Raw genomic sequence first — 15,797 nt, 5'->3', positions numbered from 1 at the left:
GCATATGTGGGGCTCTATCAGCATGATTTTGCTGATAGAGCCCCTTTAAAGTAGCCGATGGCAGTGATAGACTCCCTATACAGGGGTTAATTTGAGATTAGAAAACAATGTAGGGAAGTTTATGGTATTCAAGTTGATGTAGCTGAGATGCAATGTCAGATACAACCTTTGAACAAAACTGGTGCTGTTTCTGGAAAATGATTGGCCCTGAATGAAGGGAGAATACTGTAAATGTATATATTTAACGCCGTAAACCCCTTGTAGGAGGGAGATTTCACACTTCCAACATGCATTAGCGAAACCTGAATTGTTTAATGAAAAACTATTTAAAAAATCCATCCCATACATAGCTGTGAAAGTAGACAAACAGGATATTATCAAACTGTCACTCAGCACCCTATGAACACAGTGTAGCTTCACGCACTGTGGCGGTGCCAGGTATTGCAGCTCTTTGAGTTTAGTCTCATTTAAGTGAATATAGATGAGGGAAGAGCCTTCCAAAAGTGAATTAAGGAGGTGGGACAACATCATAGGCACCCAAGACTCACTGACGCTGGGTTCACACCAGCGTCCGGGTCTCCGTTATCAGGTTTTCGTCTTCTACATGCAGAAGACGGAAACTTGTCATGCCGAGTCCGTCCGTGAGCGCTGGTGAGCGTTTTATGCTCTCCATGGCGAAACCGTTTTTTTTAAACCGGACACAGAGTACTGGATGTCCGACTGTGTCTGGTTAAAAAAAAATGGTTTCGCCGCAGAGAGCATAAAACGCTCACTGGCGCTCACGGCCGGACACTTTTCAAACCCATTCAAATGAATGGGTTTGAAAGATGCTGGCAGGTTTCCGTCTTCTGCCCTGTTTTGTGCAGGAAACGGAAGCCTGCCGAACGGAGTCCTGGGCGCAGATGTGAACGAGCCCTTATGTGCGTCGGTAGCATAGACTAACCCATCTGTTCTGATGCCACACATTACAGGAGAATTGATGAAAATGTTAATTCTGGACACTTTCCTTAAGAGGTCTTATGGAGTCAATGCCTTACAAGGTCAGAGCTGTTTCAGTGGCACAAGGGAGATCTAGAGAATACTTTAGGCAGGTGGTTTTAATGTTATGGCTGATTGGTGTAGGAGTGGTTTAGTGAGAACTCAACGCTGATTCAGCCTGGACTTCTAGCAACTTTGTGTCGAGCACATAAACAAAGGACAGACTGGATCCTCTTTCGGTGAATATTATATTAAGTTTTTGAGCTTGTACCGTCTTTTACCACTACTCCGACCTTCACTGATGTAAAGTCACCAGATGGTCATAAACCGTAAGAAACCAAGCTGGCTCCACCATTTACTGCATTTTCATTTCATCAGCAGTTATTTTTATGTAACCTTCTTCTCTTATGTTACATTTCAACAAAAGCCTTTCTTCACAAAAACTTCTGTGATTCTTGTTGTAATAAATTGGTTCTCTAAAAAAAAAACTTGAAAAGATCCATCAGTAACCATTGTACTCCATTTGAAGGCAGCCTATGATCCAGAAGAGAACACAGCACATGAAAAGAGTCATCCAGGAGACCTGTAAAAAAAATGAGACAATCGTATTTTCCACCAAAACATAGTCATCTTCTTAACCTCATCACTTTACTTAGGATAAGTCAACAGTAAATCAGCAAGGGATTGGCATCCAGGTTTTTTTGTAGTTTGTTAAGTCCTATACAAGTGATTGGGAAAGACCAGCAAAATAAGCCACAAACACTATACATGGTGTGACTGGTATTTAAGGAAGAGGCCACAGCTCTCACCTACATGTGATCAACAGGATCCAATCTGATATTGATGTCCCTAAGGAAAGATCATCAAAATACACATTATTAAGTTATTAAATTGATAAATTCATATATATATATATATATATATATATATATATATATATATGATAAGATAAACCTGTAATAGTCCCACAGTGGGGAAATTTCAGAGTATATATATATATATATATATATATATATATATATATATATATATATATAAAATGTAAATGTAAATTATATGCATTATAATGTATTTAAAGGGGATTTCGGGGCAAACAAAGGTTTATTTTTATTTTTTAAAAAAGGTCTGTAAGTGCTGTTAATGGGTTGATACATTTACTCAAATAACTTTTGCAGTGTTTTGAGTGATTTCTGGGTGTCTCGGGGAGCTCCTGGTATCTTCTGCATTTGTTTACATAGGTTCAGCTTCCTTCTATGTAACTTCCACACTAACCTTTCTAACCTCTCCCCCCTCCTGTCTCCCTCCCAAGTACCCCCTCCCTGTCTCTCTAGCTATCCCTCTAATAGCTCTTCCCAACTATCTCATCCGTGCCCCCACATCGTCATACCTTATCTTCCTTCCACTCTTACTACTGCGGGATGGCCCACCCTTCTTTCCTGACTGCTGGCACGTGCTATAGACCCAGCACTGCTCTGTAGCCGATGATCCACCTCTACTGTGCAGGCATGGGAGAGGCATCAGGGACCTGTGCAGTAGAGGTGAATTATCGGCTACAGAGCAGCTCTGGGTTTATAACACGTGCCAACAGTCAGAAAAGAAGGATAAGCTGTCATGCAGGAAAAAGCCTGGAAGAAAGAGGATAGGTAAGTATGATGGAGTGGATGGGGGAAGTAGTAGTGACGCTCCGTTTCCAGAAACTGGAAAAGGATTGTCACTGGCTAACCAGAAAATTTCCCTGGACGGTTACATAACCACCCCAGGAATATGGATAAATATACATTTTTGAACAAGTCTATTATTTAGAAAGTATGTGTGTGTGTGGGGGGGGGGGGGGGTTGTTTAGATTAGTGTAGGGATTTAATTTTATCCGGGACAGCCCCTTTAATGTAACCCCTTATGGGTTCAGCTAACTTAGTCTAGGTTCACACCTTCATCCGTTCATGGATTATGTTCCGAAACCGCTTGAAAAAAGGAGAGGGAAAAGCCCTGCAAGCAGGACTTTTCTCTCCACATTTTTCGGACGGAAACCCGATGGACCCCTTTATTAGTCTATGGGGTCTGTGGGTTTCCGAGGCAAACTGCTTTTTAAGTGGACTGGGTTTCAGTTTTTCGGGTCCCCAAGCAGAGCTGAAGAACAGAGACCTAAACACAGTGGTCCTTCCAATCACTTACTATAGACACCATTATATAACCATAATATCTAGAGGAATAAGTGCCATTGTAGCAAATGTCAGCAGAATCCCACTGGAAACGGCCGGGGCACATTCCCATGATGTACATTTATGGTGCTATATTCTTACTACATATCTAGAGTGTCTGAAATGTAAGGATTAAACAAGTCTTTGCGGATTGTGTACTTGCTTTAGGTACTAAAAATACCCATGTAGAAGTGTAAAAAAACCCTGTACATTGTATTACGAAAATTAGTACAAAGTTAGTAACAAGTCAAGTTCAAACACTAGAATGTGACAGGTTCTCTTTACTATCCTAGCCAGAACTGTGCAGAGTTAAATAGAACAGATTTACCTTCACACCGTTTTTCCGTAACTCAGTGGTAAAGACAAACCAACCACAGGTCCTACTGTACTAAGCCACGTAGTGATGTAATTCCCTTCTCTGAAAACAAAGCAGCAGCCATTAGTATATTACTGGTATTGTCATTTACTGTGATATATTGTAGAATGCACATAGATAACGGTATTAACATTGATGACTATAAAAACATTGGGATATGAAGAATGGGTATATCCCCTATAGAATGTGAAATGTTGCTCTCACCTGCCTGTGCCCCCTTGAATAGATGACATGAATTCATTGGTTCGACAAGGATGAAGTACAAAAAATGGTTGACCAAGAATCGGATGCTCCTAAAGGTAAAAGAGACATTCATGGATGATAACGTCTGAAATACCGCCATTCAATAACTGAGAAAGCAGGAGGGGGAGGATAAAATAAAATGTTCTGTAGACACATTGGTCTCAGAAGATAAAGTAACTTCACACACAGAAGAGATCTCATTGAATAAATAAGATGTATGCAGATTTCCAGGAGATCCCTGTATTTGTAGTTCTTGGGTCTCCCAGTCTTTTGGACCCCCATCAATCCAACATTAAACATGCTCTTCAGCGACTAGATATGCCCCATTAAAGGGAGTCTGTCACCAGGATGAAGCTTATTGGGACTTTACATTACATTACATTGCATTGTACAATCCCTATACTTGTATAACAGGCTGCGAGCACTGATCACTGTATACTTGCCAGGTCTCCGTTGTATAATACAGCCTGATCATATTTAAAGGTGTTGTCTCAACTCAAGGATACTATTTAAACTGATAGCTTATGTAAATGAAGATTTTTCCTAAATATATTGCTTTATGTGGCCTTATTCCTCCCATTGTTTATACAGCGTTGTTATAACCATGGACCTATAGGACAAGTGATGTCACTTACTCACTGCCCTTGCAGGTAGGACAATCGTTCAGCTAATTGCAGGTTGCTGATAAAGTCTGTTACCTCTCTATGTAAACACACAGATAACACTGAGCTCATTCTGCACAAGCATGTGCATATTATCTGATCTGCAAAATCACGGCAGCAAAATAACGCCGCGTCTACGATCCTCACTCCCATTGAAATGAATGGGAGCTTTTGCGGAGCGCAATCTGCCGAGACGTGTATACGTGCCAGATTGCACTCCACTTTCCTCCGTGTGAACTCACCCTTAGAGAGGTGAGACTCAACTGAATGTAAGACATTTTTTCCCATGAAAATATGTGCCTCTGTTGCTGAGATATTTATTCATTTTACTATATGCAAATGATCAATCTGGAGCACAGAGTGTGGCTTCATTGCTCCAAACTTCTACACTCCACACAGCGCTAATACACCCTGCTTCTCTCTTCCCTTCTATGAGTGCCAGGGCCAGGAAGCTATGCTGAAATATCACCTGGTCCTGTGTTCTTATCTTTAAACTTAGTGTATGGGGGGCAACACGGTGGCTCAGTGGTTAGCACTGCAGCCTTGCAGTGCTCAAGTCCTGGGTGCAAGGAGTTTATATGTTCTCCCCGTGTTTGTGTGGATTTCATCCCATTCTATAAAAGACATACGATAGGAAAAAAATGTACATTGTGATCCCTATATGGGGCTCACAATCTACATTAAAAAAAAAAACCTCAGTGTATGGGTAAGTTCACACATTGTTAGGTGTCGAGGAATTTGGTTAGGAAAAAATCCACTTCAGTAATTAGGAAATGGTGGAGCGTTTTTTGAGGTGTTTTTAGCTTTTGGTCTTCTTCCTCCAGCACAGTGTATGGACCTTGGAAAAACTTCTAGCAGTTTTTGATGCGGTCAAAAAATGCATCAAAAACCGTGAGGATGTTTTTCCGCCTTCCATTGACTCCTGTTGTTTTTTTCAGGTGGAGTCCACCTGAAGAAAGGTGATGTCACTTCTTTTTGTCGCTAGTGGAAAAAAAATCTAGCAGAACCCATTGAAATCAATGGGAGGCTTTATTTTCAGCGTGGAAAATTCCACACCAAATTCCTCACCATTTTCCTCCGTGTGAATGGACCCTTATATTTCTTATCCAATAAGAAATTGCAACTGGTCTTATATTCGGGAGATGTCTTACTTTCGGGGAAACACAGTATTATATCCTTAACCCCTTCCAGCTGATGCCACTTTTTGACTTCCTGACCAAGCTCGATTTTTCAAAACTGACATGTGTCACTTTATGTGGCAATAACTTTGGAACGCTTTAACTTACCAAAGTGATTTTGAGATTGTTTTTCGTAACACATTGTACTTCATGTAAGTAGTAAATTTTGGTTCATATGTTTTGTGTTTAATTATGAAAAAGTAGGAAATTTGGTGGAAATTTTGAAAAATATGCATTTTATAAAGTTTGATATAATGTACATTACATACAGATAGTCAGACCGCCAAAATTATATCATAAATCTCATGTTCCAGATCTCTGCTTTATGTCGGCATCAAACTTTAGACACCCTTTTATTTTTTACGGACATTAGAAGGTTTACAAGTGAAACAACAATATTAAAATTTTCAATAAATTTCTAAACCCCATTTTTTAAGGTACTAATCCAGTTATGAAGGGGTTTTGAAAGAGCCTTGTTTTAAACACCCCCATAAAGCACCCCATTTTCAAAACTGCACCCCTTAAATAAGCCAAAACAACATATACCTAGTATTTCAACCCTATAAGTGCTTAACAGGAATGACGCTAGGTTCACAGTTGCGTTCAGCACTCCATTCTGTGGTTTCCGTCTTCTACATGCAAGAATACAGAAACCACAGACCGGGTCCAGCCGTGAGCGGCGGTGAGCGTTTTATGCTCTCTGCTGCGAAACCGTTTTTTAAAATCCGGACACAGAGTACTGCATGTCCGACTCTGTGTCCGGATTAAAAAAGCCCGTTTCGCGGCGGAGAGCATAAAACGCTCACCGCCGCTCATGGCCGGACAGCTTTCTCACCCATTCAAATGAATGCGTGAGAAAGAATCCTGCAGGTTTCCATCTCCTGCTCTGTTTTATGCAGGAAACGGAAACCTGCATAACGGACACCTGGGCGCAGATGTGAACGAGCCCTTAATACAAAAAGGAGGTGAAATTTTCAAATTTGATTTTATTTTACTAATATTTTTGTTTAGCCCTAGAATTTGCACATTCACAAGGGGTTAAAGGAGAAAACGCATCCCACAATTTGTTAGGCAAGTTCTCCCGACTACCATACTACCCCACTTGTGGGTGTAAACTAATATATGGACGCACAGCGAGACGCAGAAGGGAAGGCGTGCAAGGAGCTTTTAGAGGGCAGATCTGGCTGTGATCAGTTTCAGGAACCATGTCGCATTTACAAAGCCCTTGAGGTGTCAAAACAGTGGAAACCTCTAGAAAGTGACCCCACATTGAAAACTGCACCCCTCAAAGAATTTATCAAGTGATGTAGTGAGCATTAGTAACCCCGAAGTGAATGTGTAAGCTGTGCAGAGTAAATTGGGTACACCAAATCCCATTCTATTTTCACTAGCTCCTATGACAAGGACGGGGAAGAGGGGCATTCTGGGGGGATCAGCGCTGCTGTATTATCTCTCATAAGCTCTAAATATGGGGTGTCCCCTGAAAACACCCGCACAGCTTATACATTTCCTTCTAGTCGGAGCCACTTATGTCCTAATTATTTGGTGACTTTTGGTGTTTTTGTCTTCACATTGTACAAGCTAGATTATTTTTATTTTCTGGCAATGTGGCCATATGAGGGCTTGGTGTTTGCAGTATTAGGTTAACACCCGCGATCGGACCTGGTTCCGACCGCGGGTGTTACAAGGCATTGTCAGCCGTATGTTACGGCTGACACTCGCAAGGCATTGTGCGCACACAGATTCTGTGTGCGCACCATGCAGCCGTTGTAGTACTACGGCGGTTTGCGGGAAGTCCTTCCGGCAGCGCCGTACTATTACGGCGGATGTCAGGAAGGGGTTAAAGTGTTTATCCAGTTTCTTCAAATTTATGCCCTATCTATTGCCCCTTTCCGGTGTGAGCAGCAGGGCTCACTGGGCTTACTTTGAATCAGTGGCATAACTACCGCCGTAGCAGCAGAGGCAGCTGCCACAGAGCCTGGGACATTAGGGGCCCTGTGACAGCCGCTACCGCTGCTAACATTATACTTGGGGATACTTGGGGGTCTTTTCGGACCCCCGAGTATAATGATCTGTGGCCCAGGAGAAGTAAGAAACATAAAAAACACTGTTACTTACCTCTCCACGATCCGGGCAGGCTTTGGCCTAGTCATCTGATGTCTCATGACCCCGGCCTGCGTCCCGGGTCATGTGACGTCTGACGTCATTGAAGATGGACTACTTCGGAGGCCGACAGCGTAGGAGCCGGGAGATAGGTGAGTAACAGAGTTTTTTTTATGTTTTTCTCCCCTTGGGTCTCCGATTATTATACTCTAGAGTCTGAAAAGACCCAGAGTATAATAGTTGTTTATGGGTGTCCACAGTAGGGCATAATACTGTGTGCAGGGGCCACTATGGGACATAATACTGTGTGCAGGGGCTACTATTGGGCATAATACTGTGTGAAGGGGCCACTATGGGGTACGATACTGTGTACAGGGGCCACTAAGGGACATAATACTGTGTGCAGGGGCCACTATGGGGCATAATAGAGCACACAGGAATGCGTAGGAGGGGTCGGTCGAGGTCTTCAGCGTCGGTGTTGGTCGGGGGGGGGGAGTCATGTCAAAAGCTCGCCACGGGCCCCGCCATTCTTAGTTACGCCACTGCTTTGAATAGTGGTCATAGTGACTACTACGATTGTCCCATAGATTTGAATAGCAGGGCTTGAAACCTCCAATGCGCCCATACTCACCTACCACAAGAGAGAGGGTCCATGTCCCCCATGAGAATAAAGCGATGGTCACACATGCAAATTGCAGCTTCATTAAACCAAGACTGATAATGATAGCTGAACACTCAGATATCTATGTCACTCCATTTAAATAAAGAACAAGTGACCCCAATTCTCCTGATTAATGGGGGTCCCAGTGGTAGGACCACAGTGATCAGTCACTTATTTCCTAGTCTATGAATGTTATGGTAGGACAACCGCCTTAAAGAAATGTTCACAAGCTTGGTAACTGTCCGTTGACTATATAGGCCTTGGTCGGCAATACGATGACTATATAGGCCTTAGTGGTCAGCAATTAACTCTGGAAGGACATACCATTACATGCAGAGTTATTAATAGACAGACATCCCATAGAGAAAACACTGTCCCGACTACTGAACATATGTATACTGTATATGGCGCTTCCCATAGGCCGAATTCTTTTGCTACTTAGCAAATTTCTCATGAGTGGTGTGACTCCTAGCAGTCAGATGTGGATAGAGGGTAACTTGTTGTCACCGGAATGCCCCTTTAAGTTCTTAGCAGGCTAACCTTCTATCAGCGGTGCATGTGAATGTGGTATTATATAACCTCTCACATTCTCAGCCAGAAAACAGCAAGGCATAGTGTTAAACATTCACTACAACTGCAGACTCCACATTCAATTACAATGCAGTTAGTCTGCGAGCAAATCCCTGGCCAAATCAAGGAGGAAATCAAAGTAAATGCTGTAGATTATCTACAAAATCTGCAGCAGACTTGCTTATGACAAAACCTTAGCATGTGAACATGTCCTAAATTGAAGACATTTCTAAAAATTCCAGCCGATTGCTCTGTGCAGTCATGAGTGGATGCCGCCACTAGAGGACAGAATTGTTCCATGCTGAGAACTCGTCATTGTACTGTGGGGAGATTAAAGAAAAAAGAGCATTTATCTGGATCTTCTTTATAAACTGGAAAAAACATGACGTAAACTACAATTACATTAACCCCTTGGTGACAGCCTGTTCTCAGCTTTAAGGATGAAGCCATTTTTTGTGTTTTTCTGTCATTTCATAGCAACGTCCTTTATTTTTCTGTCAATCTACCCCTATAAGGGCTTGTTTTTTGTGGGATAAATAGCATGTAAGGGCACTATTTTGGGGGTACACAGATTTCAATGATTAACTTTTTTTAACTCTTCCTGGAAGGGAATAGGAAAAAAAACAAGCATTGTAATGTTATAATGTGTGCCGTTCACCGTGTGGATTCATGAACCTATTAGACTTATTAACTAAAGAATTCTACAATTTTTAGTTACAATACATGAATGCTAATAAATTATGATGTATCCATCAAGGTCTGTTACGCAAATGGCATATGTGATCGAGGTTTTCACTCTTAATAAAGTCAACATTTATGTATCCAATTCTTCTCGGATCTGTTATTTAAATCCATGTGAGCTTCTGCCCATATAAACATGAACCCTACCTAAAGCGAAACAGTCTACAGCAGTGACCCAACTACAACACATCGGAACAATGATGCACCATGGACCACAACCTTCTACTCAACCATGGTCAAAGCCTGAAGCTGTCACGTAACTGATATAGGCCATAAGCTGTCTATACATGTAAATCCATATGTGGTATAAATTTATATAAAAAACCTATAAATGTGCTCCCACCAATAGATACCATATATCACAGATACAACTCCCATCCATCCCTGATTCAGAAGGACAGTCCAGGACTCTAGGTCCTGTCCCGCTGTCCAGGTCGGTGGGAGGTATGTCCTTAGGCACAATGTAGTGACGTCACTTACATTGCACCTGCAACTCCTTGAATGCTCCGGACCAGAAACGGCTGACAGCACAGCAAGGGAACAGGGAAAGGTGAGTATTAGAGGGTTTTTTAAAGTTTGATTGTTACCAGGAAAGGGACATAATGGGGGCATGGGGGAAACTGCAGAGAAGTTTTAAACCATGAGTTAGCTGGAGGGGGAAATTAAACCATGGGGGTATCTGGAGGGGGAAATTAAATTGTGGGTGTGGCTAGAAGAGGGAATTAAACTGTGGGGCAGCTCGGGTGGAAAATGAAACTATGGGGTCAGCTAGAGTGGAGGCATTGAACTGGGGGCAACTGGAAGGGAAGTTAAACTTGGGGCAATTGGGGGAATTAAATTGGGGGGCAGATGGAGGGGGACATTAAAATGTAGGGGTAGCTGGAGGGAGACATTATGCTGTGGGGGAAGCTGGAGGGTGCCACACATTCTGCCCTTCTTCGTGCCCTTTGAAAGTTGGGATGTATGTAGAATGAAGGTCATGGCTATTTTGTCCTTGCTTGTACATCCTGGGTTTGGCTCTTTATTGTGATGTGAGCCTTTTGTATTTAACCCGAGGTGTTACTGGGATGTATTTTACAGCAGTAAGTCAGTCTGAACTTGCACATACATATTTGTTTACTGTCTTGTACTACAAAGGGATAAACTTGTGATTGTAGAACTGTATATTCCATACATTAACTGCTACATTTTAGGGATAAGCACAACCTTCTACTTTATCTTTTTACTGTTTTTATTTGAATATGCCAGCCCCAATAACATAAAACCAAACAAGAGGAAGATGAGACTCCACGGACTGTTATACCCCAAACCACCCGCCCCAACTCACCCCACCCCACCTCCCCATATAGTGGTCACCAACTAAGAGGAAGATGAGACTCCACAGACTGTTATACCCCAAACCACCCGCCCCAACTCACCCCACCCCACCTCCCCATATAGTGGTCACCAACTAAGAGGAAGATGAGACTCCACGGACTGTTATACCCCAAACCACCCGCCCCAACTCACCCCACCCCACCTCCCCATATAGTGGTCACCAACTAAGAGGAAGATGAGACTCCACAGACTGTTATACCCCAAACCACCCGCCCCAACTCACCCCACCCCACCTCCCCATATAGAGGTCACCAACTAAGAGGAAGATGAGACTCTACGGACTGTTATACCCCAAACCACCTGCCCCACCCCACCTCCCCATATAGCGGTCACCAACTAAGAGGAAGTTGAGACTCCATGGACTGTTATAGCCCAAATCAGCCACCCCCCACACCCCCCATACTCTCCCCCTCGACTCCAACTCCCCCCCCCACCCCACCCCACACACACACACTTTGCTAGCTTTGGCAATGCCAAATACCCATTCGGACGTGCCAATAAAGCCTATTTGATTTGATTTGATTTGAAAGAGGGTGGCGGCAGAGCCCCACTTCTGATAATGTGACTTGTGGTTGGGAAGAGGCTGAAACCCCCAGGTCCGTGATCAAGAGTTCACTTGATCAGGTAAGTGAATATAAACTCCCCGCACAACCCCTTCAATTGTATTTATCTATGATATATGGTTTTTATTGTGTACTGGTGAGGGCACATTTATATGTGTTTCTGTAGCTTGGGTGGTACATCCCGGTAAAACAGTGGGAATTTTCAGTGAAATTGTAGAAATTTATATAAAAGTAGTATTCTTTACAGGATGGCTTCATATATGGAATGTTTGTTTTTGACTCACATATTGGTAGGTACATAATATTAGAGAAAGGTAATGTCTATAAAATAAGAAGTTTACTCATTCATATGCCATGTAGAGTAGAGATGGCAATGCTGATCCTCCAGATATTCATGAGTTTCTTGTTAATCAGCATCTAAATGTAAATCTGAAAATGATCCCCAGTTGGACTTTTTTATCATATTTTTGCAGCAATAACTTCAGATGTTGAAAAAAAGTATTTGCTTTGCTCGTCATCAGATTTTTCCAGAATCATCAGGCAGCTCATCATGTTCCTGGGAAGCAGCGGTAAGTACTTACCAAAAGTGGTCTAAAGGACAACCGGTGAGTACTCAAGACACATTGATAAGTATGGGGTGCAAAGGCTATTCTATGACAAATTACTGTGAAAGTTAACACTCCACATCACCCAAGTTCGCTATTAATAGTGCTCATTCTGAACACAATAGGGATGATTTACCATGGGGAATATCATATGCTAGTCTTATAAGCAGCCATGTCAGAGTGAAATGAGCTAAAACAACACCCACATCTAAGGTGTCCATACACCAGAAATTGAAATCTACGCCAGCCACTAAACCATTATTTGCACCTGTAAATTTGTTGGGATGTGACACCCCCAAAACCCCCCTGCCCACTTTTAACAAAAGTGACTAGTGCCGAGATATGGGGGAAGGTCTCATTTATGGCCATGCTCTAAAAATTGCTACTTTTTAAATGGTCATTTTATATATTATACATTGCTAAATATCCTATTACACATCTGAGTGGTATGTTTTGCTGCCTACAGCCACTGCTATGTCAATCTGAAATATAAGTTCAGTAACAATAGGTCTGGCAGCCATGTTTAAAGTCCCAACATCTGCTGCACATGGAATCGAATGTAAGATATTGCATTAAAGGGTCCTAAAAGCATAGTTCTATTTTAACACCTTAAAGGGGTTGTCCAGTTTCAGACCAATAGTAACAGTCCAATGTTTTTGTTTGTATAATAAGAAGTTATACTATTTTTCAATATGCATTCTGTATCAATTGCTCATAGGTTTCTGGATCTCTGCTTTTTCATTGTTTACGTTCAGTGGATAAAAAAATCAGTCTATGGTCATGTGCTATACAGTCCATGGCCATGTGATATACAGTCCATGGCCATGTGATATACAGTCCATGGCCATGTGATATACAGTCCATGGCCATGTGATATACAGTCCATGGCCATGTGATATACAGTCCATAGTCATGTGATATACAGTCCATAGTCATGTGATATACAGTCCATGGCCATGTGATATACAGTCCATGGCCATGTGATATACAGTCCATGGTCATGTGATATACAGTTCATGGTCATGTGATATATAGTCCATGGTCATGTGATGAACACACAGGTGCACAGTATGTTCTAGTCATAGCTCAGTAATTAGACATCTGCCTGGTAACAAGATGTGTGTCCAACACATGAGCATGGACTGTACATCACATGACCATGGACTGTACATCATATGACCATGGACTGTATATTACATGACCATGGACTGTACATCACATTACCATGGACTGAATATATCATATGACCATGGACTGTACATCACATTACCATGGACTGCATATCATATGACCATGGACTGTATATCACATGACCATGGACTGTATATCACATGACCATGGACTGTATATCACATGACCATGGACTGTATATCACATGACCATGGACTGTATATCACATGATCATGGACTGGACTGATTTTTAACCACTAGGAGTAAGCAGAATGAATGACAATGAGCAGAGATTTAGAATACCATAAAGAGTTGATACAGAAGGTATATTGAAAGTGGACACCCCTTTTAATGCAGATACTCCTATGTTAATAGGTCAATGGTAACAATAAAGAATAGAACGCCATAATACAGATGATGAAGGAACCCAATAGTACAGAAGTAGTGACAGCAGTCTGGATAGAGGGAAGTATGTCAGGAGATGGCTGAGCACTAATAAATCTATATCCACTCTAACCAGCGCTGCGATGTGCCTGCAATGATGCTCTGCTCTAGTTCAACAAAAGCAATGAGTTATTTGCTTGCCTGTGGGAAATTTATGACCTACAAAAACTATGTTCTGCTATCTGATCTGTTTTCTTCTCTGTCACATTCTTATGATTTATAATAATAGGCATCAAAATAAAGAAGCAAATAAAGAATCAGCGTAAGGTGAAAACATGACTGACATAAACGACACAATGTGTCCAGAAGAATAACAAAGACACCTGATTTATCAGGCAGCGCGAGTGACACGAATGAAACACCACTGTCACTTTCTCTCGCGGATCGGGGATATTTAACAAGACACGCAGTCACATTTGCTGATTCCTCACTTCTGCCCATCACTACTGCCTATTAGGCTATAATGTAGCAGTTACACCTCTATTACCCTCTTCTACCTGGGTGTTTAGCTCAAACTTTTTATTTATTCTGCATCTTTTTTGTACCTTTAAAGGGAACCAGTCTCCAAACAATATAGGATAATCTATAGGCAGCGTGTTATATAGCAAGGGGAGCTCAGCAGACCGCCATATCATTTTTTGGGAAAAGATTGTGTATAACTTGTCACTGAGGTCTTTTGCTTTATCTATGCTCAGAAACAATCATCTAGTCATGGGGTCTGTTCTATCAGTGTCCCTATAAGCCCAGTTATATACAGAGAGCTGTGAATTACTAAGTAGGACATCCCCATTACTAGATGGCTGTCTCTATTCATACAAAGGGCAAACCTTCGCCACTAGACTATACATTAATCTGCTCAGATTCTCCTGCTCTATAACATGCTGTCTGCAGACTTGCATGTTTTAATTAGGTCGCCTTTAAAGCGGTTGTCCAGGCAAAAATGTTATTTTTTAAATAGGCTGGGGGAGGTGAAAATTTAAAAAACAAACAAAAAAAACATACCTTTCTCTGGTGCTCCGGTGCCTCCCGAGCGCTTTCCATTTATGCCGGTTCGTTGTTGTCTTCCAGCAGAAGTCCCCGCCACACATAACCACTGAGGCCAATCAGTGGCCTCAGCAAAGGAAACGTGACGCCACTACCTGTGGCATCCTGGGTCCGTTCCTGAAGCTGCTGAATTGGCCTAAGCAGTCATATGACTGCTGAGGCCAATAAGCGTCTTCAGAAGAAGGGATCCGAGATGTCACAGCCGTTGAGGAGTGTCGCTACAATAAGACAGCTGAGCAGCAGGACTGGGCCACATTGGGAAGACACCAGAGCACTAGGAACAGCCATCTTTAACCTTTGATTCCCTTCTTCCTTTACTTACCTTGGTCACTTTCCTCTGCACCCATGTCCTTATTATACACAATTGCCTTAAACTGAACACCATATTGCATGTGTGGTCTGACTAATGATTTGCATAGAGGCAAAACTATATCCTTATCATGAGCATCTAATCCCCTCCACTGTATTACAATATCATTCTCTATGTTCACTATGCTACAGAGCTTATTATCATTGGCTAAGGCTGCATTCACACTGAGTAACGCTGGCGTTTTTTGTGCTTATTTTTGCACATAGCGCCGCATATACACGGCGTTAACGCGGCGCTATGTGCAAAAATAAGCACAAAAAACGCCAGCGTTACTCAGTGTGAATGCAGCCTAATGTGGAGAGTGTACCCTGAAAACTCTCTACCAGGTCAATAAGAATTTTAAAAAAAGAGGGCCAAGTACTGGCCCCTATGGCACCCCACTAGTGTATCATTAATAACCATCCTTTGTTTCCTATCCATGGCCCATTTGTTAACCAATATACACATATTCCTATTGTATATGCCAGCCTTCTATATGGTACAGTCATCAAAAGCCTGTAAGAAGTCAGAATAT

The 15,797-nt window shown here is 42.1% G+C and overlaps 1 protein-coding gene across 3 annotated transcripts in view; it reads right to left on the bottom strand.

Moving 5' to 3' along the window:
- Nucleotides 1–918: 918 nt before the first annotated feature.
- ATG10 (autophagy related 10) overlaps nucleotides 919–15,797 on the bottom strand; it is a 104,460-nt gene continuing 89,581 nt past the window's right edge. The window contains exons 6-9 of one of the 3 annotated variants that reach the window (XM_075271350.1): nucleotides 3,757–3,845; nucleotides 3,505–3,594; nucleotides 1,788–1,827; nucleotides 919–1,561 (exon numbers count right to left, since the gene is read on the bottom strand). In XM_075271350.1, the coding sequence (XP_075127451.1) occupies nucleotides 3,507–3,594; nucleotides 3,757–3,845 (177 nt within the window). In that variant the 3' untranslated portion in view covers nucleotides 919–1,561; nucleotides 1,788–1,827; nucleotides 3,505–3,506. The remainder of the gene's footprint in view (nucleotides 1,562–1,787; nucleotides 1,828–3,504; nucleotides 3,595–3,756; nucleotides 3,846–15,797) is intronic. The other 2 variants (XM_075271361.1, XM_075271342.1) reach the window with 2 other exon arrangements.

Source organism: Leptodactylus fuscus, chromosome 1 (genome assembly GCF_031893055.1).
Source record: "Leptodactylus fuscus isolate aLepFus1 chromosome 1, aLepFus1.hap2, whole genome shotgun sequence".
Classification (NCBI taxonomy): domain Eukaryota; kingdom Metazoa; phylum Chordata; class Amphibia; order Anura; family Leptodactylidae; genus Leptodactylus; species Leptodactylus fuscus.
The sequence above is the reverse complement of the archived record's forward strand: the minus strand, read 5'-3'. Positions and strand labels throughout refer to the sequence as shown.